Raw genomic sequence first — 26,348 nt, forward strand, 5'->3', positions numbered from 1 at the left:
TTTACTTGTAAAAATATATATATTTTAACATTGAACTAAGCGAGATTACGAAAGGTGATACAGAAATAAATTCAATAATGTCGTTCATAATCTCATTCATTCATTGATATAATTAATAAATTATCCTATTGATTTCTTTCCATTATCTCTTCATCCGATACATCATCCTCTTTAGCAGAGAATCAAATGTATTATTTGGATATCATTTCCACATTAATTACTCTTTTATAATTATCAAACTGAATCGAAAACATTGGTTTAACGTTGACGAAGATTGTAATTAATGTTTTATCCACTTTAATTGTCATTTTAATCAATTTTTATTTTATATATTTGAATATAAAAAATGGAATTTTTTAAATTTGATTTACCGTTAATTAATTAATTTATTTATTTATTAAATATTTAAGAGTTAATTGAAATATTTATATCGATGATGATCGAGCATTTTTTTAAGGTAAGAATGTTGTGTATTATAAGTAAGAATAATGTATAATTTATGTTATAATTTTTTTTTAATATGGGCATTTATCTTTATAAATTATTTTAAAAATTAATTAAATTATTTACTTATTTTTAAAATTAAATTTAAGAATTAATAGCGAATTCGACGACCATACTAATGATGTTTTTTAAAGTAAAATGGGAATAAAATATATGTAGTTTATGTTATATTTTAATGGAATTTATAAACGTTTAGCTTTGTAATTGTTAAAAGAAGAGGATAATTTAATCTAAATTAAATAATTTATTAATCCCGAGATATAACAGCGAAGCAATGTCATTAATTGCTTCCAATCCAATCGACCTAGAATAATTCCAAAGGATATACGGAATGAGTTCTTTTCACATCACGTTCTGTTCACAATGGCACGTGTTAACGTTTTCAATTTGTCACGTCTGCTGTCTCAAATCTGCACGTGACATCAACAAACTTTCCACCTCATTATCCGAGAGGCGTCACAGCCCCTGTAAATCTCTCTTCTCCTTATGGCTAGCTATCACTGCAGTGAAAACCATTCGCTTGTTTTCAATCGTTTCCGCTTGTTTTTACTAATGTTTATCGATTAAAAAATGTACAAAAAGAAAGGGAAAAAAGAATGGGAAACAGATTAAAGATGGATATAAAAAGACTCATCTGCCTGGATCTACGAGAATCGAAATTGTATGTTGACTTAGAAAATCTCCATTACGTCTGATTGTGGCTCGTGCATTGTTAAAGGACCTGGAGGTGACACCTCACTTGAGGGGGTATCATTTCCTCCTAGTTGACGTCCATTCTCCAATGTTGTTGTTAGAAATTTATCACGACGGGGGTCAAGTTCTGCATCTGTCACTTTACGGGAATCAAATTTTTATAAAAACATTCTCGGATAATGAAATCTTGTTTACGGACACATCATCCACACGCGCATCTTTGTTTGTGCAGAGTATTTGACGAGTTTAAACCCCGTTTTAGCGCTTAAAAGCAGCGTTAAATCGATCATCTAAATTAAAACCCGTGCAAAGAGCTGGCGAATTTGATCGATTTAATGAAGGAAAATAATCGCCCGAACGATCATTTTTATAATTTATTCGAGTCGGAGACGATGTTAAAAATGCCGCCAACACTTGCGAAAACACGAGAACAGGTGTCTCTTTACTTTTCATCCAATGAGAGGAGGCAATCACCATATCCACCAATCAAACGTTTGGCGTACATCCGACATACCGACAGTCGACATTAGGGCGGTTCCGAGACCATAAGACCAGAAACGCCGCATTTGCTATCTACCGTTTGTTCCCAATATTTTACACGCATCTTTCCCCCTTTCCTCAGCTTTACGCATAAGGGGGGACTCGAAAAGGGGATGATGGGATCCGTTATTGGTCACGTGTCGCCCCTCCTCCAGTGGCATTTGCTGTCGGGTGTCAGAACCCGCCTACCTTAGCGACGAGAGCTGATCTAAACGGCAAACACATCCAAGACGATTGAATGGAGATGACGGAAAGTGAAACGGGCATCCCTCATGCTTCTAGACCAGCCAGTGTCGCCTCATCCTCGACTGATGGTGAGTTTTTTAAAACAATTTATGCAAAAAAATCCGTTAAGGGAGGAAGAAGAAATTTAACCTCATCTCGCGAGAATTTGCTTCATCTTCTTCCTCCTCCTTCTCCTCCTCATCTTCTCCTCTTGGAGCGATGCTCTCTCTCTCTCTTTTCCGATTTTCTGCTCCTCTTTACTATCTAAAAACGGGATAAATTAGTACGTTTCTATCTTAACTTTTTTCATTTCTGATTCTCGTATGAAGTATTCAGAAATGCATTTATCTTACCTCGCTTTTAGTATAGACAGCAGACCCAACTGGTTGATCTCCTTCATCCTGCGCCTGCTGATGTGGCTTTACAGCTATACTTAGGTGTTATGCGGGGAAGCGCGCATTTCGAGTATAGGAATTTCTAACTCTAAGCGATTCTCTAGACGAATATGCGAATTTTTTAAAACCCGAACACGATTCCAAAACGCCATAATTTCCATTCAATCATTTAAAATAAATTTTAATTAAATTAAATCGTTAAAATAAAATCTAATCGAGTATAATTCTCCTCCTCCTCTTTCTCTTCTTCCTTCTGTTATCTGGAGATATAATAAAAGAAATCTTAGGTGATTAATTAGAAAAAGTATCATTTAAACTAAATTATTTAAAGATAATTTTAATTAACTCAGCGTGATTAGCTGTTTCCTTTTTTAAAAAGTCCAAATGAAAATTGTCAATCAAGGTAAAACATGGTGCATCAGTTTCCAAGTAATTCGAGTTAGAGAAGGGGGATGAAACACAAGGAAAGAAAGGAAAAGAAAAAAAATACTAGAGGAGAATGTAGAAGTTTTCAAAGGCGTATCTAGAAAACAATGTCGTTTAAATCCTGTTTTCTGTGTAAAAGAATCTTCTCGACACACTAAGCAGCATTCTCGGTTACAGTCCTGTATGCTAATTACTTACACTATCTAATTAGTTAGAAGAAGAGACAAGAGCCTTTTCAAACTACATACATCTAACACCTTGATTGGGTTGATGGAATTTCTAGGAGGGGTGTTTTTTTCCTCCTCCTCCTCCTCTTCCCTGTGTATGTGTGTGTGTCTCCTCTCTTCACCTTCCTACTCCCAACTCGGAATTAAAGCGTATTACTACAGCCAACAGGATATAACAATTGCTCTTGATGCAAATAGCTGAATCTGAGAGTGGATCCGACCAACTCAACGATTGGGGGAAGCTTTACCGTTGGGATTAAGCTTGATGAAATCAATGCCGACCTGCTTCATACTATAACGTAATTAATTTTCAACTATTGTGTCAATTGGGCGAAAGATGATGTTGAAGGTGACGTCAGTGGCCATAGAAAACTTTTCTGTTTTTGATTTTTAAAAATCCCTTCTCCTCCTCCTCCTCCTCTTCCTCCTCCTCCTCTTGCTGCTGATGCTGCTCCTTCTTCTTCTTTTTTTTTATGTTGTAATGGATTCAATGCTAATCTGCTATTCATGAAGTGTTTTTTAAGCGTTGCTAATCTTATTTATAGGAGAATGTTTTGTAGTTGGGAAGTTTTTCGACTTTTAGACGATTCCTTTTCTCCTTTTTCTCTTGCTCTTCCTTACTTATTATTATTTTTCTTCCTTCTTCTTCTTCTTATTCTTCTTTCTTATCCTTTTCTTAAACTGTATTCTTCGATAATTGCTATTTTCAGACCTTTATATGGTCTTTTAAATAAGAAAGAAGGCAAATTTTCATTGATGTGATAAATTATTGAGGTATTATCCACTTTTTTTAAAGAAAGATTATGTTAAATTGTTTTTTATACTTCATTTTTTCTAATTAAATCACCATCGAATGTTCTTTCTCATATTACGTTTTCCCAACTTTAATAACGTTGTTTGATGCTTAAAAATCGTTTCTACGCGATTAAATTGTACGGGTTTTTATAATCTTTAACGTATTTTTCTGTGAAAGGTTCGAATGTTAACGAATAATTTGCTTAAAAGTCTCCTTTCTACATCCTTCTTCACTCCTCGATGATCTTTTTAAGTTGGATAAATGAGAATTGTTGGTGTAAATTTCGAAAAAATATCGATTATATGTTGCTTAATATCCGAAAAATATAAGGTTAAAGGTCACAATAAATCAAATTTTAACAAATTAAAAGGTTAAGTTACGTAAAAGTGTGCAAAAGACGAGGGAAAATGAGGGAAAAGCTATTGATCATCCCATATGTTTTTCCCACTTAACAATGTTGTTTAATGATTAGAAATCGCTTAAACATAATTAAATTGTATAGATTTTTATAATTTTTAGCGTATTTTCCTATAAAAGATTAAAATTCTATTTAATAATTTGCTTAAAAGTTACTCTTTCTACATTTTTCTTCAGTCGTAAATAGTCTTTATAATTTAAATAAATAAAAACTATTGATTTATAAATCTTGTAAAGAGTTTAATATTTATAAAATATATGAAATTAAAAGTTATAGAAAATAAAATTTTGGTAAATTAAAAAGTGTAGAAACATAAAAGAAAGAAAAAGATGAGGGAAAAGTCATAGATAAGCCCATAAGTCATAGATAAATCACCAAGCTTTATCATGCGATTTCTTTGTTTTAAACAAAAAATTACACATGATAAAGCTCGGTAATTTGTTTAAAATATTTTATAGAGAATATCCTTATTCATAAACAGAGATAAATTTATAATAACCAGAGTTAAAAGCTTCTGAATCTATCTCCTTAAAGTAAGGATGCTTATATTCAGGAGATGGTTTATTCTATCGTTCTCTCTTAAATGATGCTTAATTTTAGTTATTATAACGTTCTCTTTTATTTTTTTAAAGATGATTTTTGTTAAATATATACTTTATTTCCCTAAATATCAAGAGTAATAATCCATTTAACTCCACAGCATCACTAGAAAGAAGAATGTATAATGGTTAAGTTTTTGCTATTTTTTAAAAAACATAGAATAATTTCTGTAAATTTTTAGTATTTTATGAAAGAAACACTTCTAAATTTATGCAAATAATCAAAATTTACACTATTTTATAGCTAATAATTAACATTTAACATCAAACACTCTGCCACTCGTAGCTTATCTTCTTCATCCAGTTGAGTGCAATTTTTGTAGGTTACGATGTGTTTTCTGCTAAAATAATTAAGAAATATTTATTAAATATACTAAAAATTAAACAAAAACACGCTCCTATGTTAATTTGGAACCATATTTTTGGACCAAAATTAGTTTTTATAGCTTAAAAAAAACGGAAAAATATTGTTTAATTTCAATAATTTTGTAGAGGAAATTCTAAAACATATACAAATAAATATTATCTGTAACAGTATTATGGAGTTTGTAATTAGAGATTTTGATCAATTTTCATTATTAACAGTAGATTAGTTTTAACTAGTCACGCAATAATGTAATATTGTAATTGCAAGTTAAATTCAATGATGATAATTACGCACATTCTCATCATTATTAACATTGAAACGTTAGAAATTGCATTTTTTATCCTTTAAAAATACTAAAAATCTATAAAATTTTGTAATCATATACAGTTAATATCGAATAATTTTAGATTTAGATACAAATTGGTTTATTAATAATACATTTTATCATCATCCTCTTGAGCATCTTTACATTATGTATTGATAAGAATGTATCTTTCTCTGTATTTTAGTTCTGAAAGATGCTAAAATCTGAAATATTTTTAAAAATTAAAGCGTTTTTTTTCACTTGTATAACGTTTAAAAATGTTGTTAGGATTTTTATTTTCCGTTTAATTAAAAATTTACAGTTTAAATCTTAATAGAAACACTGTAAACATCATCCACAGATCCAGCAGATGATGAGAAGAATTATCATTAATTTTAGTAGAACAAAGCTTTATTTATGTTTTAGACGCAATAAAATTTAGAAATTTTGGCTAAAAATCTCTACGCTCCTCGACAGATAACAGATTTACTCATTAACATTATTAGATTTTAAGGATTACAGTAGAAAAGTTCCCGTCAACAATAACAAAATAACATAGCTTTAATAGGAGATTTGGTCTAACTTCACTAATCGTAGCCACAAAAGGAAGAAATCAGCATTAAGTTGGGTCCTTCACACCATCAATCTGATTGAATTTGTGCCCTACGAAGGTCGATAATTAAGTCGAGCTTACTCATCATTTCCACCTACAAAAAGGGGGATAGTTTGGGAGTTTGACCTTCTCTACGGTTAGTTTACACGTCACAGGAGGTCGTAACACTATTAAAATACGCGCCAGAGATGTTCAACAAAGTAAAAGATACGGAGGAGAAAAGATGCTATAAATAAATGGAAACGTATCGTGTCATCCCAGATTTAATAACATTATGTAGAATGCATCGTAGCAATCATTGGATATTAACCTCTCTGGGGGAAGAGGGAGAGAGAGAGAGAGAGAGAGAGAGAAGACCTTCATCTCGTGACAGACGCCGTCAAAACGTCACTTGGCCATATCCAGCAAAAGGACTTATACCAGTCCGATTGGGCTTAAGCCTAGTCTGGGAAATTGAATGGTATGGGATTGTGGGGGAGCGTTGGCAATCCTTACACCCGCTTCAGACCCGCTTTAAAAGGAATTATGTGTCCTGGATGCGATTGAATAGGGAATATCCGCTTAATCGAACGCCGTCTGACTTTGTCCACTACTGCATTGATTCCGTGTCTTTCTACTCCACAGAAAAATTATCCTTTGTCATGCCGTTTTGTTTATGTTCCAGCATCGTTTTTAAAAGCATCCCTATTTTACAAACTTCTAAAATCGAGAGGGAAAAAGCGCCAGCATCCGTCTTCATCTTCCCTATCCCGGATAATTACGCTTTCTTGTATTTACCATCCGTGTTGTAGGTGTCCCTTATGAGTGTAAAAATACTTTATAAGGTGGTAATTTTTTATTCGATCCTTATTTTATTCAATTCCTTATTATTTGTTTATCTTGTGCATCTCAAGCACGTTTCTCTTTAAAAGAATAAAGAATTTCTCAACGTTTTTCCTACATTTCTTTGATAATAAAGGTTGATTATCCTGTAATAATAGTAATATTTTGCTCCTTTTACTCTTCACTTTATTCTTTTCGTAAAAAGGATAATAAACGATATTTATTACCTTAAACAACAGCTTAATCCTTATTTTTTAGAAGAATAATATATTTATCATCCTGAATGATGATATCAGTTCTATCCTCTTGCTCCTTACTAAAACAAGGCATCTCTTAGCATTTATTCTTTATTACAGAATAATACAGGATAAATATATCTATTATCCTAAACGTAGCATTATTTTTTTCATTTTATTCTTTTACGAAAGACATCTCTCAATGTTTCCCAGGATAATACAGGATAAGAATGTATATTATCCTAAACTAATATCTTTACTCCTTATCATATTTTTCTCATAAAAATAAAGCATCACTCATATCGAGTCCTTATTTTCCTGAATAATAAACAATACCAGTAAATGTCACTATTATCTTAAACATAGCATCACTTCTCTCCTCCTACTCTTCTCACAAGAAAATAAGGCATCATTTAACATCGACCTCTTATTTTCCTGGATGATTCCATTACCCTAAACACACACGATAATAAGGCGTTATTCATCATCCACTCCTTATTTTCCTAAATAATAAAAGATAAATGCTTCCATTGATCTAAACACAGCATCCTCTCCTCCTCTTTCTCTTCCTCCTCCTCTCACACAAAAATAAAGCATCAATCAGCATCTACTCCTTATTTTCCAGGATAATAAAGGATAAATATATTACTCGATTCAACCTTTATTTTTTCCCCTCTACATCCTCCAACTCCTCACCTATGTTTGCAGGTTTGCTTGTGTTCTTGTCATCCCCATTCTTCTAGGGGGGATTTAATAGAGTCTGTGCAAAGATAGGAAGCAATAAGGTCATAGGACAGAAGCGGTGTTGGCATCGTCCTAGTGCATTGGGGTAGAATTATTATCAATTCTAGAGGGGATCGAATCAGAAACCCATGGCCTAAAGGACTGAACCGTTGACAGCTGTGCCACGCGACTCGACCCTTCTATTGAAGACATTCTGTTCGTGGTTTTGGCAGTCGAAAGAAATCTGAAAAAGAAGAATGGCGAAAGGTTTTCTTTTTTGTTCGAGAATTCTTAAAATAGAAGATGGAAATTGAAAACCATCCCCCATCAGATTATTTTAGAATCTTCTCTTGCATCTTTTTCATCCCTCTCCTCCCTCTTTTTTCCTATAATAAAAATTCATATTTTTTAAGCAGATGAGGAAGAGGAAGAGAAAGAATTGGATAAAGAAACGCTTTCACTTTCGTTTATTAGTATTTTTTTATACAATACTTTCTTTCTTGTTATAATCTTGTATCTGTGGCTGCGAGGATGCTTAGAAAGGGAATTTAATCAGTTTAATTTCGGAATAACCGAATTTATTTCTATATTTTTGTATTTTTTAATTTAATATTCTCACTTTAAACTTGTCATTATAAGTAATTTTAGTGGTTAAAAATCCTCTTAAACGTATCAAGTACTGTACACACAGTTCTTGTAGCATCGTATACTAGAAGAGCTCATCTAGAATCTTAAATTTATTTTGTAGCAAAATATTTAGAAATTTTTACTTTAAATTCTCACTTTAAACTTGTCATTATAAGTAATTTTAGTGGTTAAAAATCCTCTTAAACGTATCAAGTACTGTACACACAGTTCTTGTAGCATCGTATACTAGAAGAGCTCATCTAGAATCTTAAATTTATTTTGTAGCAAAATATTTAGAAATTTTTACTTTAAATATATAAATTCATCTTAAAAATTTAATTTTTAAGCATTTGTTAAGTGTTTTAAATATATATTTTTATATTAAAACTGTGTTTTAAAGCCCAGTTTATGTGTATCTTCTTGCATAAAAAAATCTCATCTTACACTCTTCCTCTTTGGATTTTTTTTTTATTAAAAATTGAATTTTTTAACAATTATACTTTATTATTTTTAAATTAAATCATTTTATTTATTAAATAAATTAATTTAATTAACTATAATTCATAGATTATCTTTTGTTTCTCATCGAGAAAACAGTGCTTCCAACTAAAAATTCGCTTAGTTTCAGCGACAAAATTTGGAGATTAAAAGCTCGAATCTTCAAATATTTTAATTTTTTTATATTTTGAAGGTTTATGTATCGATTTATGTATAAAAATCCGGATTAAAAATAAGAAATATGAACGTAAAGGACGTACAAATTCTATATATAATCTCTCACACCTCCATACTAAGTCTATGGGATGAGTTAGGATGAGTTGGGATGAATTGAAGAATTTTAATATTTAGCCCTTAAACTTGGGTTTTTTTAATATTTTAAACTCATTAAACGTGATTTTTAACATTAATTTCATGAAATTTTGAATAATTTTATGAAATTTTCGAGAGATTTTGGTAAATTCCTGCATCAAAAGTATCATTTGGAACATTTCGAAACCAATTTTATCCTTCAAAATATTAATTTTATATTAGGAATATTTAAATTTAAAAAAAATATATCAGTAATTACATTTAAAATTGTATACAGAAGAAGAAAAATGTTTACTTTTAACGTAATTAAGTTAAAAATTTATAGATAATTCATAACAACGTCAAGTTACTATCTATTAGAGGTTAAAAAACCAATAAAAACAGTAAAAAATCATGCAAATAAGGTTTAATTTTTAGTTAAATTAAACATTTATACACTAAACTAACTTTAAAATTTTAATTTTATTATATTTATTCCATTTTTCTTTGCTAAAAAGGTGATGCTGAGCTGTACGAAGGGTCGTGTTATCACAACGTGCAACCTCTTTATTCTAAGTTTAAACATCAAAATTTCGAATTTAATTAAATAAAAAGCATTAAAATACGTTTCTAATTTATCAAAAAATCATTTTATATCTATTAAACACTTATTTTTAAAGATTAAAGTGAGTTTTTCCCTCCTAAGATACATGCCAAGAACTATACCGAGTTAAGGTGTTAGATATCGCGCTTTTATCATTATCATCATCATCATCATTATCATCATCAATTGCTGTTCTAATTTTTATTCTAAAGACTTTATTTTAGGCCTACATCCCTAATTCGGGTCATTTGTATGTGAATTAATCTCATATCCCGCATCCGAAACTCATCCAGCATCCTCATTTATCCATTGTACAATGGATACTTTATCCATTTCCTAAGCGATTTAAAAAATCTCTAGGCCTCTATTGAATCCTAATAATGGATTGTACGAATAAAATACACGTTCAACTAACTTAGAAATGCAGAATTTTTTCTTTTTTATTAACTTGAGTCGGGTTGCATGTCGAGAAATTAAATTAAATTCATCAATGAGATGCTGGAGATGCTGGAGAGGAAGAGATGGCATCAACTGCAATTAACATCTTTAAGGAACGTAAGAAGGAATCTGCAATTGTAAATTTCGAATATATATTAAGTTTAATAATGTGAAAATGGAGATTTTTCTTTTATTTTATGTTTCATTGAGTTGTAACAAGAAACAAATTTGACATTTTAAATCGATGTGGCGTGTGTATAGAGATATATTTACAGCATGGGGGAGTAAGAGAGCTGTATTAATTTATTTATACGATAATTCGTATAAATTTATAGATATTTGGTATAATTACAAACCTATAAATGCTGTAATTTTACAAATATTATTAAAATTGTAACGGTTTTGTTGATGCCCGCATCACTTCTCTTTAGAGATGCTAACATCTGGAGAAATCGTATCAGTTGGGATAATTGCTTGATATTCGTAAAAAATTAAGAAAAATTATAGAAATCTTTCTCATCTTTATCGAGGATGAAAATATTAGTAAGAGGGGGTTCATCAATAAGACGATTCCTCCTAAATTAATGCTGTTCTTCTGCTTATAAACTATACCAGGAGCACCCCCGATATAAAAGTTAAGATATTGTACGCTTAACGGAGGTTCATTACCCTAAAATTAAAGCAGGATATACTTTAATTTATATTAGAAAAGTGCAGATAAAGGATACTTTAGAAAGATGCTGCTCAATTACAGGCCTGCGAGTAATTTAGGCAAGGATGCGCGCTCATAAATAGAGGTTTTTTCCTCTAAAATGTTGCAAAATTCCGATTGCAGAACGAAGCAGTATCAGTTTGAGAGAAGAAGGCACTGACTGATAGTCCTTTTCTAGCTATAACAGAGGAACTATCAGTCAAGGAAAGGCAAGTATACACTCGATAACACGCAGAATACTCCCCCTAAACTATTGAAGAACTATCATTCTTAGAGATGCATAGCCTTTCTGTCCAGCGCACGCATCACCATCACTCAGGATAACTCCATTCATCCGCATCCCTGACGGATTACTCCCTTATACAATTACACCTAAAAAAACCCTTATTTTTTCCCTAAACAGAATCGTCGCACGCCGCCACACCGAGCACCATAGAGGGAGAACGTTCCCCCATTTCTCCGGACCTAGAAGGGCCCCAGTCACCCCCTTACTGCGCCACGGTATCGGTTCACAGCTTCTACAACTCGCAGCTGAACCAGGCCCACCCTAGGCAGCACCTGACGCCCTCGGGGGGCCCCCTACAGACCATAGGGGACCACGACAGCAGCACAGGTAGCCTATCGAGCCACAAGCGCTCGTCTCCGGGTCTAACTTGTGTGGTGTGTGGTGACACATCGAGTGGCAAACACTATGGCATCCTGGCTTGCAACGGGTGCAGCGGGTTCTTCAAGAGGAGCGTAAGAAGGAAGCTGATATACAGGTGAGTTTCATTGTGTATTGTGCTCTTGTACGGTGGGTATTCTTCGAATTTAAGCCGTGTACAGCTCGGAAAAACCTAATAAAGTCAAAGGGGGTTTAGTTGAAAGGCCTATTACGATTGGCAATTCTTTCCCGTTTGAAGATAGCTTTGCTATCATTGGATAGGCGATTTGTCTCACCAACGAACGACCTCTCGACTGTGCTTTAGTCAGGTGTTGGACAAGAAAACGTGTTAAAGGAACACTCTGTGACGAAATCAGTGTCATCTGAGCCACCAGACACGTGTCCTGAATAGAAGGAAACGCCGTTTCCTTGATTGCATTACCTATGTCCAAGAGTTAATGGAAAAGAAATGCTTTCCTTTCCGGCCAACTTAAGTCCCATTTCTGTAGAAACTCCGGGCTTACAACACGTCTACACTTCTCCATCTTTTTTCTATGTATTAAAGGGACTTTTTATAGTAAAATAATTAAGATTTTATGGTTTTAAAATCCGTATTTTTTCCTTTTCCTTAATTTAAAAATTTGGAGTGAAAATTTAGTTTTCTTTTCAGGAATATGCTTTTTTTTTCTTCTTTGTTTTTACACGGAGTTTGGAGAAAAATTTCGAAATTAATCGCGTTTTTTTAATTAAAAACGTTTTTTAGAAGGAAAAACTTTAACTTTTTTTTATTTTTATATGTTAATTTCTTTTAAATTCGAATTAAATTTGATTTTCCAACATCCTCCACACCTATCATCTTTAATCTCCCCTCATTCGTCGCATCCGTCATCTTCTACATACCTCATCCCTCTCATCCTTTATTCTTCGTATTCCTCGTTCCATACATCCGCATCCTCCGCATTTTACATTCTTCACATCTTTCCACATCCTTCGTTCTTTGCATCTCTCATTCACTACATCCCTCTTTCTTTTCATCATTTATCCTCCATATCCTTCATCATTTGCATCCTTGTCTTTCGCATCCAACATCCTACACGCCCTCATCGTTTGCATTCCTCATCATTCGCACTTCTCATCCCACACACCCGCATCTTATGCATTCAACATTCTTCAATCTTTCCACATCCTTCATCATCCCTCATCCGTTTTATTATTTATCTTCCTCATCCAGCCTCCTATTCATTCATCATCCTTCGAAAGTCTTATTTTCTCCATCTCTCATCCTCCGTATCCTCATCCTCAGCATCTAAAGGATAATTTCAACATTTAACGCTTTTCCTGTTGAAAATATAAGTTTATCTAAAGTAAAGTTCATGAAAAACATTATAAAAACCGCTTATTTTATTTTATTTCTTGTGTAGATGCCAAGCAGGAACTGGAAATTGTGTAGTAGATAAAGCCCATAGAAATCAGTGCCAAGCTTGCAGATTGAAGAAATGTCTTCAAATGGGAATGAATAAAGATGGTAAATATATTTTTCTAACCATTTTTTAATCGTTTAAATTAAAATTTTACTTTTATAATTATAAAATTTATTTTTAAAAATCTAAGTTTTAATTTTAAAAAAAATCGATTTTTATAACTAAAACAAAAGCAGCATAAAATCCTACAAAATTGAGTATTTTTATTGATTTTTTTCATTATTATAATAGCATATTTTTAAAATATGAATTAATTATTAATTAAAATTGAACTTAAAGACCATTCAACGCGAATTAAATGCTGTTAAAATTGTGTAAAACACTTCTAATCGCTTTAAAATTAATTTATTTTTCTTAAATTACCTTTTATACTTATTTAAAAATTAATTTATTTTATAAAATTCCTACACTTTTCCATCGAAAAATCTTAATTTTTAAGTGTTTTATCCATCAGAATCGCGAAAAAAGCATGAAGTTTATGGCGATGATGATGGACTTTAATGGACTTTTAAAGCATTTTACGTAAAAAATAAATTATTCTTAAGCTAAATAACGTGTTGATTTAAAAATTTATACAATGTAAAGCATTTTAAAAGCCTGGAAATCAATTTAAGAGCTTCCAATCGCGTGTAAAGTTGGAAACAAAACAAAGACTTATATCAAATTTTGGTTCATTCATCAAACATTGAAGCGGGTGTCAAGATGTAGAGAAAAAAGAAAAGGCCCATTTCTAAGATAAAGGCAGATAACATAATCCCAAGATGGCTTTTTTTAACGTGTTTTATTGCCATTGATTGCAACTAATCTACTACTGTGATTATCTGGATTTTACGCAATAATTGTTCGATCTAACTTAATCTTGATCTATTATATACCTATTCAAATCCTGTTTTTAACTACTAAAAATTATTTTTTCTTTAATTTTCTAAATTTTTCGACCATAATCAACGTTTACTTTAAAGAAAATCGTTAAAAAATCACTCGTTTTTCGTGAATTAACTATAAGAAGATGCTGGAAAAGATGCGGATGCTGATGCAGAGATCTACATCTCCGCATCCTCGTGAACATCTAAATTATTAAATTGCAAGCTGTGGAGGCGATTATATGTAAAAATAAACCTCTAAATTAGAAAATTAAAAAAGGAATTTAGTTAAATAGTAAAATTTATATCGTTTTAATCTATTAAAATCGTGCTGTACTTGATTCAGTTTCATTGTTTGTGTATCTGAAATAAGAGAAGTTTCATCGCCTGTTACGTGGTTTTTAGGCGAATAAAAAATTATCATATTTATTTAAAATAATATTTATAACATAATTAATTAAATAACATAGTATTAAACTAGTAAATTGTTACGTATTGACTATAGGAGAATGCGGATGAGGATGCAGAGATCTGCATCTTTGCATATCCGCATCTTCATCTATATTTAATTTATTAAATTAGTTATTTATATATATGAATAAGTTGTTTAAAAGTGGTTTTAAAGACTAAATTAAGGCTCGTAGCATAAAATAATATTTTTTCTAGGATTCATTTCCGAAAAAATTAAAGGAAAAATCCTATAATCTTTCTACCTGATAAACCTGTGAGCGTTAAAGTATAAAGATATGTGAAAATTTTACCTTGTTTATCCTAATATCCTATCCTATATCCTGTATTCTGGTATCATTATAAGCATTCTATATTATATTATCCTACTACTACAGTACGATAATATATCACGACTAACAGCTAGGGAGTTGTTAGTAGGATAATAATATAATATAGAATGCTTATAAAGACATTTCTAGGATCTAACTACTCAAATATTACTTTAATTTTATTGTTATAATCCTAAATTTTATACTATTCAATGATAAATATAGTAATATTTAACAATTTATAAGTCAAAATATTAAGTAAAAAAGTTTCATCTAATAATGTACTGTACAAATTCTATGATTATTCTAATAGATTTAGTAATAAATCCTTGCTAAACTATGCTTTTTTAATTAAATATTTCTACTTTATCCTTGTTACTTTTTACTAATATTCCTATTTTATCCTTTATCCAGATTATACCTATTTTAATTATCCTTTAAACATCATTAACAACAAACAGCATCCTATTTTCATATTTAAGTGAGGCAGCATCCTTATTTTTTTCTAACATTCTTCAATTTTATTCCTATAAAACGTTCCTAAAACTTCAATAACAAGATTCTATAATATTAAATATAACAAATATTTTTTTCTTAATACTAAATTAATGCAGTAAAATAGAATAATATTTGAATATTATGATGCAGATCCGCATCAGTGATGTCCTACATGGATTAATTTGCACGCGTGTTAAGTTTATCGAGAAAATATCCCTACACGATGCTTGATTCACGGATTTAGAGAAATTAAATTGAATATTTTTTTTATTTTGAGACGATACATAACATGTTTTAAGCATGTATAAGTATATAAATACCAAATATTTTCTAAATTTTAGCCATGATTTGCATGAATATGTTCATTCGCTGATTGGGATTCTCTGCATTCTTCCTGGATAAAATGTATTAAAATGTCTTTCAAATAACAACATTTTTATATTTATAGTTAATATAATTTATATTTCATTGAAAAATCATAAAAGTACAAACTTTTTGTAATATTTTTCATTTTTCGAAGTCTTTTAAAGCTCTCCATTCTTTAGTTAATAAGTTTATCCACGAGTCTCTCCATTATTCTTAGAAAAAAATATATTAAAAATCACATTTGTATAAAATATTCTTTACATTTATTATTAAAATAATGCATATTTTATTGAAAAAATCATAAAAATTATCAATTTTTATTGTACTTTTTATGTTTTGTAGTCATTTATGGATCTAATTATACTTGATTACGTTTATCCACGAGCATCTCCATTCTACCTTTAATAAAGTTGATTAAAATCCTGTTTATATAATAAAATCTTTATGATTTTAGTTAAAATAGTGTATATTCTATTAAAAAATTATAAAAATCATATGATTTTCATGATAATTTATACATTTCCAAGTCATTTATGAAGCTAACCACTCTTTAATAATATATGAGCATCTCCATTCTTCCTTGATAATGTTGATTAAAATCTCATTTGCATTATAAAATCTTTATATTTTTAGTTAAAATAACGTGTATTTTATCAAAAAATTATAAAAATTGCCAGTTTTTACAATAATTTTCACTTTTTGTAATCATTTTTGGAGCTAATTATACTCGAATACATTTATCCAAGAGCATCCACATTCTTTCTTGATAAAGTTGATTAAAATCTTGTTTATATAATAAAATCTTTATGTTTTTAGTTAAAATTACGTATATTTTATCAAAAAAAATCACACAAATTGTAAGATTGTTACGATAATTTTTACGTTTGGAAATCATAAAATAGACTCAACGCCTACGAATGGATGCTGGAGGAGAGAGGCAGAGAGAGACTCGTATTTTACTCGAAGCAGACATAAATTATCTTTCGAGTGCCAAATTGTATCAATTGGAAACACTTCAAACAAACAAAATTTAGAAAGGAACAAAATATTCCATTGGAAAGAGAAGAAGAAATAAAATAAAATAAAAAAGAAAGTAGAAAGCAAAAATATTCAGTTAACGTGTTACTGTTAGATTCTACATAATTTTCTCAGTCGCGAGCGCGATGATTGAAATGACAAAAGGACGAGAAGACGAAGAGGAAGACGAAGAAGGAAGAGGAGGACCAATAAAAATTATTTTTATAAAATCAAATTTGAATTTTATTTCGTTATTCTTGTATATATAATAAATAAATAAATAAATAAAATTCAATAAGAATACGTATATTTAAAGAAATATTTTTTGTAATATTTAAATAAGTTTATTCTTGTTAGAAAAAGAATGAAAAATAAAGAGATTTTTATATATTTTTTTCTTATTTTTTTTTTATCAATATAAAGGGGTATAAAGTGTGATAATTTGCATCTCTTCAACATAGAGATGAAACTGTTTGTGTGCTTCTCTATTGTGTAGAATAGAAAATAATATAACGATTCTTATAATAAAATAACTGTCTTTACCAATAAATTGGCGAAATTTTTATTGAATAAATATACTTTTTTCCCCGTTTTTTTTTAAATGATAATTTTAATAGAAATAACAAAATTTTCAAACGTTTGTTTAATTCGTTTTGACTCTCTCCTATGTTAAAGTATAGAAACTTCACAAAGGACGTATCTCTTCGAGTTGCATTCTATATATGTAAATATCTCGTTTAATAATAGAAATATGCTATTTTTAAGTAAAGAAACTTTATTTAATGATAATAAAATGTTTTCTTTAATTTATTGAGAAGAGCATCGTTCCTATACGATTTAGAAGTGAAAAATAAGGCAAATTTTTATACTTTTTTGTTAAGAAACTCTTTATTTTTAATGTTTAATTTTTATTTTTTCTATATTTTTCTGCCCCTATAGTCGAGAAAATTGTTATTTTGAACGAAAAATATGTTCTATTTCTTTCCATTTTTCGAAGGTACTTTCCGGATTATAACCTCAAATCTTCAAGTTCCAACGTTATTTTTTCTAAAAAATAACTTAAAATCAATCATCAATTTTTAAGACTATTCTTTTAAAATTTAACTATAATATAGCCTATATATATATATTATTTTTTTAAAACTATTTTCTTTCAGAAGATAAAACTGAAATTATTTATTCTTGAAGTTATTCTTTAGAATACGACTTTAATAGTCTTTAAAAATATCCCATATTAGTAAATTATTTCCAAAATATAGTATAAAATCTGAAATTTTTGGAATTTATTCTTAATTTTAAGTTATTTTTTTAAAAGAAATTACGTAAATAACATGTTTTAAGCTTGTAATCTTTAAATAAATCCTACTTTAAGACTGTATAATGATGAACACGAAATCATCTGGTAATATCCTCGAGCTTAAATGTATAAAAATATAGCATTAAAATGAATAAATAGCAATTACTTTTAAAGTTTTTAAAGAAAATTTTAATATTCTTATTAAAAAAGTCGAAAATATAGAAGATAAAAAAAAAGAGATGCTGGAGAGCTGCTCTTCAGCATCTCCTGCATCATCTCTTATAATCTTAGATGATAAAATTTAAAAAAAAAGATTTTATAATTTACTTTATAAAATTTTTAACTAAAAATGTACATTTTAAATTCATAATTACAGAGAATTATCAAAATAAATAGACACATTGAGTGAATTTTCTCTCGTCATTCCTAATCTTTAGATGATGATGCGGGAAATTTTCCTGGAAAAAAAACATTAAACCGTTAAAAAAAAATTCTTAAATATTTATTTAAATTACTAAAAGTTTTAAAATATTCTAAATAAACTGTGTACATAAATTTAAACTTGTTTAAAATTCATAAATAGAATCAAACTCCCAAATGAATTCCTCGAGTGTTCTGACAAGAAAAAAAAAAGCCTAAAAATCGTTAAAATGTGTAGAAATGTGTATAAAAATGAATAAAAATCTCGAAAATACTCAAATATTTAACAAATTTCCTTAAAACATTAGAAATTTCATCCAAAAAACCGACATAATTTGAACTACGGTTATGCATCTCTAATCAGAAATTATATGTTTAGTTAACATAAAAATAAGAAATATTATTAATAAAAAGCTTTAAAAATAGTTTAAACAACTTAAAAAATGATTATTTTAAATAAATTTTTCGTAATATTAACGATTTTTTTTCATATTTTTAATAAAAAATACCTTTGCTTATCTTGTTGATCGCTCTCCGGTATCTTCTTCATCTCTCTTATAAAAATTATTAAGAAAAACCTTAAAAATTACCTTAAATAGACTTTAAAAAATCGATATTTTTAATAAATTTAGCGTAATAGTAACCATTTTTGTATGTATTTTTAATAAATAATCTATAATACGCTTGCTGATCTTTTTGATCTCTCTCCAGCATCTTCCTCATTTCTCTTACTGAAAATATTAACAAAAAAACCCTAAAATTACCTTAAATAACCTTAAAAAATCGACAATTTTAATAAATTTAGCGTCGTATTAACGATCCTAAAGATTAATTTAATAAATAAGATTGTTGATCTCGTTGATCTCATCACGATGATCATCAGCATCAGTTATCTCTGTCGTAGAAGAGGAGAGAGATGCTGGATGTAGAATATTTGCAAAAGCTTAACCTTGTGCTTTATTCCTCTGGCCCCTGTACGAGTATAGCGGTCCAGAACGAACGTCAACCACGCAATACAGCTACCATCAGACCAGAGACTCTCAGCGAGTTAGAAGGAGAGAGACTACTCAGAGACGGGATGACGGCGACGGTTGCTGTTGGTGTCTTTCCACCTCCCTTCGCCACTCATCGGGTCTTTCCAAATTTGATAACTGCCGACAACAGCTCTNTAAATAACATGTTTTAAGCTTGTAATCTTTAAATAAATCCTACTTTAAGACTGTATAATGATGAACACGAAATCATCTGGTAATATCCTCGAGCTTAAATGTATAAAAATATAGCATTAAAATGAATAAATAGCAATTACTTTTAAAGTTTTTAAAGAAAATTTTAATATTCTTATTAAAAAAGTCGAAAATATAGAAGATAAAAAAAAAGAGATGCTGAGAGCTGCTCTTCAGCATCTCCTGCATCATCTCTTATAGTATACACTCGATAACACGCAGAATACTCCCCCTAAACTATTGAAGAACTATCATTCTTAGAGATGCATAGCCTTTCTGTCCAGCGCACGCATCACCATCACTCAGGATAACTCCATTCATCCGCATCCCTGACGGATTACTCCCTTATACAATTACACCTAAAAAAACCCTTATTTTTTCCCTAAACAGAATCGTCGCACGCCGCCACACCGAGCACCATAGAGGGAGAACGTTCCCCCATTTCTCCGGACCTAGAAGGGCCCCAGTCACCCCCTTACNTTGATCTCTCTCCAGCATCTTCCTCATTTCTCTTACTGAAAATATTAACAAAAAAACCCTAAAATTACCTTAAATAACCTTAAAAAATCGACAATTTTAATAAATTTAGCGTCGTATTAACGATCCTAAAGATTAATTTAATAAATAAGATTGTTGATCTCGTTGATCTCATCACGATGATCATCAGCATCAGTTATCTCTGTCGTAGAAGAGGAGAGAGATGCTGGATGTAGAATATTTGCAAAAGCTTAACCTTGTGCTTTATTCCTCTGGCCCCTGTACGAGTATAGCGGTCCAGAACGAACGTCAACCACGCAATACAGCTACCATCAGACCAGAGACTCTCAGCGAGTTAGAAGGAGAGAGACTACTCAGAGACGGGATGACGGCGACGGTTGCTGTTGGTGTCTTTCCACCTCCCTTCGCCACTCATCGGGTCTTTCCAAATTTGATAACTGCCGACAACAGCTCTACTAAACTGGAGAGAGAAGAAGACAAAGAAGGTAATTTCCTGCTTCTCCAGCGTTATTTTATTCCACTTTCTTAATACTTAAAATCGCTTGCGATCTTGCGATTTTTCCCTTCTACCTCTCTCTAACTTTAAACTCCATTTTTTTATCTTTTTGTCTATTTAATGGCGTTTTATTAATGTAAATTAAAAATTTGGAGTGTTTTCTACTAGAAAAACTTAATTTTTTTAGTTTTTTTACTTTTTTTGGCGATTTAAAAGCGATTATGTTAATGAAATTTAAGAGGATTCACGTACGATTATAGTCTTCGTTTATATATTTATATGATAAAAAAATTAGGTTTTTTTTCCTTTTTTGGAAAAATATTACGCGGGAGAGTCTATAAAAACGATATTTTAGGAAGATTTCGACTGAAGATATCGATTTATCGCATTTTTTTAGTTTAGAGAAATTAAAGAGAACAGGCGCTCTCCAGCATCACTTACGATGCTGCAAGTGATGCTGATCTTCATTTTCTGATCATCATAAGCATAAAAAATTAAATATTTATAGATTAAAATGAATAATTTTTTTTTAATTTAGTAGGGATAAATTAAAATTAACGCGCTACAATAGCGAAAAATCCCGAAGATCTAAGCCATACTTAGCATCATTTTTATACGAAAGTTGGTCTTGTTTAACGCGGATTTTCTGTAAAAATTTAGGGTTCTAGATAATAAAATTAATTTAAAATTATAGAAAATAAGGTTTTTTTTAAATTATTAAAATTAATTTATTTTATATATTTACGCCTTCGTCAAAAAAATTAAGGGAAGAAGGCGCTCTCTTGTTAGCAAATATGGAGTCAGATTTCACTTAAAAACTCATTATTAGAGAAATATTAAAGATTTTTATTAATAATTCTACAATTTAAGGCCTAAAAATCATAGAATTATATATTAAAATATGCGTGTGAGGCCTTAAGTCATCGATTATGCCCCCTACTTTAATAAACAACCCACTAAACTACAACAGAATTAGACTTGTGCTTCTAAGCTATAACATGAGATATTTCCCTTTTAATTAACAATAAATTTAAAGACAGAGGCCCTAAACTATAGCCTGGAAAGCTTGAGGCCTGAAGATGCATCCTGTATAGCGTGAAACCCTAAACTATAACTTCTATGTATAAGCTAAACATAAACCTTTAGGAGAAGCTGTAAGCTGTACAATATAGCGTGAGGCCCTAAACTATAACTTCTAAGCTAAGCGTAGGCCCTAGTGTGAGGCCATAAACCTGTACTTGCATACGCTAAAATCAAAGCTAGGAGATCTAACCTATAGCTGGAAACTGTAACGTGAGGCCCTAAGCAGTTGCATGTAAGTTATAGCTATAACGGGCCTCACACTACATTTTCCAGACTATAGCTTAGGGCCTCATCTACAGCTTTGCGTTTAACATACACAGATACATGTTAATTAAGGACCTCACACTACGGTATACAAGATAAGGCCTCACGCTATCTAGACTAAAGTTTAGGGCCTGGAGTCTTTAAATTTACTATTATTTGAAAGGGAAAGATGTATTTTACGGCTTAGAAACCGCGCAAACCGTAGCATGACGCCACAAACACTACTTGTGTATTGTGACGTCATAAACAACAAGCTCCTCTAGTTAAAGAACTATTGTATAATTTAAAATGTATGTTAAGTGTGACGTATATTTAAAGCTTCCGTTACAGATAATCTAGTAACAGAGATTCATCGTCAAGAATGTGACACATCACATCGTCACCCGGCACCCAGCGCATCCTTAACACCCTCCTACGCCGATATACCACTCTACGCATGCGCCCCGCCCGGACAGGAGACAATATACGAGACATCGGCAAGACTCTTATTTATGGCCGTTAAATGGGCTAAAAATCTTCCTTCCTTCGCTAATTTACCCTTTCGCGATCAAGTAAGGAGTCCTCTAATTGGTCCTTTTTGAATTTTGAATTTCGTTGTTTTTAACAAAATACAAAAAATTAAAGGTGATATTATTGGAAGAGGCGTGGGCCGAATTGTACCTCTTGTGCGCCATTCAATGGTGCATGCCGCTCGAGTCCAACCCACTGTTCACACCCACCGAACACATGAACGCCGGATTGCCCAATGGCAAAGCAGCAGCCACACTGGCAGATGTAAGAGTATTACAGGAGATTTTGGCTCGTTTCAAGGCTGTTGGCGTCGATCCTGCCGAATTCGCCTGTTTGAAGGCAATCGTATTGTTTAAAGTTGGTAAGTTTCATTTGTTTTTTCTTAAAAATATTTAAATTATCCATTAAAATGTCGGATTTTTCTCTCTTTTTTTTCCTTTTTTTTATAAGATGCACGCGGCCTGAAGGATGCTCATCAAGTCGAAGGATTACAAGATCAGGCACAGTTAATGTTACATCAACACGTGAAAACTCAACATCCCACTCATCCTGTCAGGTTTGTTTCGGTTTAATTTCCGTTTTTTTACCCCCAAATAGTAGTTTTTAAAGCGGGAATTGTGTTTTAAGTGTTCGAATCTAGTGTTTTTAATAGGATTCGCGTGTTTCCGCTTCGATTTTCTTCGGTTGTGACGTTGTATCGAAGAAAATCGGCCGTTTCTGAGTTATGATGTTTACAACGATTTAGAACGATACAGCGGGGGAAATTGACAGAATACGCGGTGTTGCGAGTGTCGTAGGGATGCCGATGATTTAGCTCGTTTTATGTAAGCTTAATTTGCATTATTTATGCGTTAATGTGATAGATTGAAGAAAATTTCCTCGATTTAACGGCACTATTTACAGAAAACGGCATTGATTCAGATGGCGCTTCCTCGATTTAACGACATTGTTTACAGGCAAACTGTTGCTATTTGGAGATCATTTCCCGTGTTTAACGACATTTAGATTTACTTTCAACAGATAAGATGTCAAAGTGATAAATCAATTAGAGTTTTAACGTTGATTTTCTTCTTCTTTATAACAAAATAAAGCAGAATACGCGTTATGTTGGGTCCCGTTTTATAAGGAACGATATCGATTTTTAAGCCTTAAGCATCGAACAGATCGAGTGAAAATCAAATCCAAATATCGTAATCTGTAAAGAAAATATTGATGTAGAGTATTAAAACGTTGAAAAAGTCGCGTTATATCGACGTAATCGATAAAAAAAAAGAAATAAAAACAGAAATTGCGCCGCTTTAAAGCGATCCACTGGCAAATCAATAAGAAATGTTGGTTAATAGCGCATTTCCTCGATTTAACGGCTTTATTTCCAAGCAAAATATTGATATTTAAAGTTAATTTTTTCGAGCAACTCGATTCACATAGAATACTATTGATTTAGAGCTGGCATTTTCTATTAACGGTATTATTTACAAACAAAATGTTGATATTCGTAGCTCATATCCTCGATTTAACGGTGCCTTTTTCATAAAATAATAATGTTGGTTTAGAGGTCATACCTTCGATTTAACGAGATTATTTAATTGATTAATAAAGTATATAAACTCGATTTAACATCATTTACAGAAAACACAGATTTAGACTAGTTTTCCCCGATTTAACGTAATTTTCGCTCGTCTTAATCCATTAGATTACTTATAATACGGCGAAAACTAATTTTTAACGAATTAATTTTATGATTTTCATGAAATTTTCGTTTCAGATTCGGTCGCCTGTTACTTATGTTACCATCACTTCGTTATATTCCTTCAGAAAGAATCGAAACCCTCTTCTTCCATCGAACAATAGGAAACACACCAATGGAGAAGCTCCTCTGCGACATGTTTAAGTGTTAAACCAAAAAAATAACCGTTTTAATTTGCATAAACGCACACATTAACACACATACACACACAAACACAAACACACACAAACAGAAATTCAAATATTCAAACTAACCAATCAGAGTAAATGTATTATATGACTTCGTTTGATTCGATTAAAAAAAATTATATAAATAAATAAATATATATATATATATAAATATATAAATATAAACATATATTTTTATACAAAAATGAATATATGAAAACATATAGCAATTTTAAAGTTTTAGCACTCATGATCGTTTCAACATACTTGCAAGTACAAATCTCCAAGAAACTGGACCAATACTTCTTATTGCAGCCTTTACAAAAGGATTATTTGGATCTTTTCTTGAATCGAGTTTAATCCCAAAAGCAGTCCTGGCAATAACATCTATTGTGAAAGTACTTGAAAATCTAAAAAGAAGTGAAATAAAAGAATATTTCAATCTTATCGGGTTTGTTGTTTTTATATAACCTAAGTTTTATTAGAAATAATACTTGAATAATAAACGTAATAAAATGAACATCTCGGAGTAAGTTTAACCTTTTGATTTGCTAGTTTTATATAATGTAAAATGTATATTTAGTATACAGCATGTACAGTACAAACTATCCATTATAAATACTTGGTAATACATCATGAGTACGATAAGTAAAACGTGTGAGAACCTGGAGACGTAATACGAGAATTTTTCTTTTCATGTGGAGATTTATTTGGAATTTACTTTAATTATTTAACCATTTAGAAATTATTTTATTTAGAAAAAAAGCCGTTCATTTTTTTTTTACTTTCGAATTTGGTAAAAGAGGGATAGAACCCCGTTCAGTTTTATCCTGATAACTGACTTCACCATGGGAAATGATGTTATCTCACATGTTTATGATGCATCTTGTGGTATGACTCACCCCTCAGATCCGTCACATGGTGTAACATATTGACTCCTGATTGGAAGAGATTCGGGGCAAAACATCTCGTTCTCGGTCTCTCCCGTCAAGAATCTTCTTGATTTTCTCCAAGTTTTCTCTGTCCTTCTCCCCTTCCTCCAAAGTTTTACCTTGTGTGTATTTTCCAAGATTGACAGTCCTCCAGAGGCTCCCGAATACGTTCATAAAACAGAGAATTAACGCATAGCCGTATTATGCACAACTTATTGTAAACTCTCTCTCTTTTAACGATCGGATAGAGGTGTAATAATTTAACTTATCGATATGTATATATTTGTTTTTCTTTGTATTTAATTTTCTATTTATTTTAATTATTAAAGCTTTTATTTTTGTTTCAATCGGGTTTCGAACTCGATTTATTTAACGCCGGTCACTCCATCGCCGACTCACGACTCTCGCCACTCGAAAGCAAGTTAAAAATAGATTTGAGCGCGAGTTAAGACGCGATCAAATCTATTTCTTAATTGGTCAGAGGCCTGACGTAGATCTCATGATCTCGACGGAGATCTCATGATCTCTTGGTCTTCTTAAATATAACATTTATCGCCAACCCTAGATAAGGTGAGTGGGCGCGCAGTCTCGATCTGACANTAAGGGATTTCTAATGCTGTTTCCTCTGTTTATAAAGTGAATGATGTATGTAAATTTTTTAAAATTTTTATTTAATTTATAATTTTTTAAAATTATATATAATATAAATAAAAAATAATTTTTTTTGTTCTGGTGTTAGTATATAAATCGGTATATATAAGAAAAAAATATATATATAAACATCGTTTTATGTATTCCCTGCTTGTATACTATCTTTAAGTCGTTGGTGTGTAATAATAGACAAAAAAAAAAAAAAAAAAAAATTCTGTTGTCGGAAAATTGTGTATATTTTGTGATCATGTTGTCTGGAATAAAAATTAAATTCATCTCGGTTTTTTCTTGTCTTTATTTTCTTGATTTTTCTGTGCGTTCGAATGATGTAATTTTACCAAAAATTCGAGCG

The 26,348-nt window shown here is 30.9% G+C and overlaps 1 protein-coding gene across 1 annotated transcript; it reads left to right on the top strand.

Annotated features, from left to right (window-relative positions):
- Window positions 1-1,804: 1,804 nt before the first annotated feature.
- On the top strand, window positions 1,805-24,548 carry LOC111641091 (photoreceptor-specific nuclear receptor-like). The gene is made up of 8 exons (XM_023387206.1): window positions 1,805-2,051; window positions 11,462-11,819; window positions 13,123-13,226; window positions 20,419-20,631; window positions 22,320-22,540; window positions 22,614-22,860; window positions 22,950-23,055; window positions 24,265-24,548. The coding sequence occupies exons 1-8, from the start codon at window positions 1,976-1,978 to the stop codon at window positions 24,395-24,397; spliced, it is 1,458 nt and encodes a 485-aa protein (XP_023242974.1). The 5' UTR covers window positions 1,805-1,975; the 3' UTR covers window positions 24,398-24,548.
- The last annotated feature ends 1,800 nt before the right edge of the window (window positions 24,549-26,348 follow it).

The sequence above is a fragment of the Centruroides sculpturatus genome, unplaced genomic scaffold, assembly GCF_000671375.1.
Source record: "Centruroides sculpturatus isolate CEXI.00-Female unplaced genomic scaffold, Cexi_2.0 scaffold1446, whole genome shotgun sequence".
Classification (NCBI taxonomy): Eukaryota; Metazoa; Arthropoda; class Arachnida; order Scorpiones; family Buthidae; genus Centruroides; species Centruroides sculpturatus.

What these genes read in the sequence shown, in the direction of transcription:
- LOC111641091 (XM_023387206.1), top strand. Translation starts at nt 1,976, where the DNA reads ATGGAGATGACGGAAAGTGAAACGGGCATCCCTCATGCTTCTAGACCA. An exon ending in CGCCTCATCCTCGACTGATG is followed by an intron (nt 2,052 to 11,461) that starts GTGAGTTTTTTA and finishes TTCCCTAAACAG; the next exon opens with AATCGTCGCACGCCGCCACA. An exon ending in ATTTACCCTTTCGCGATCAA is followed by an intron (nt 22,541 to 22,613) that starts GTAAGGAGTCCT and finishes AAAAAATTAAAG; the next exon opens with GTGATATTATTGGAAGAGGC.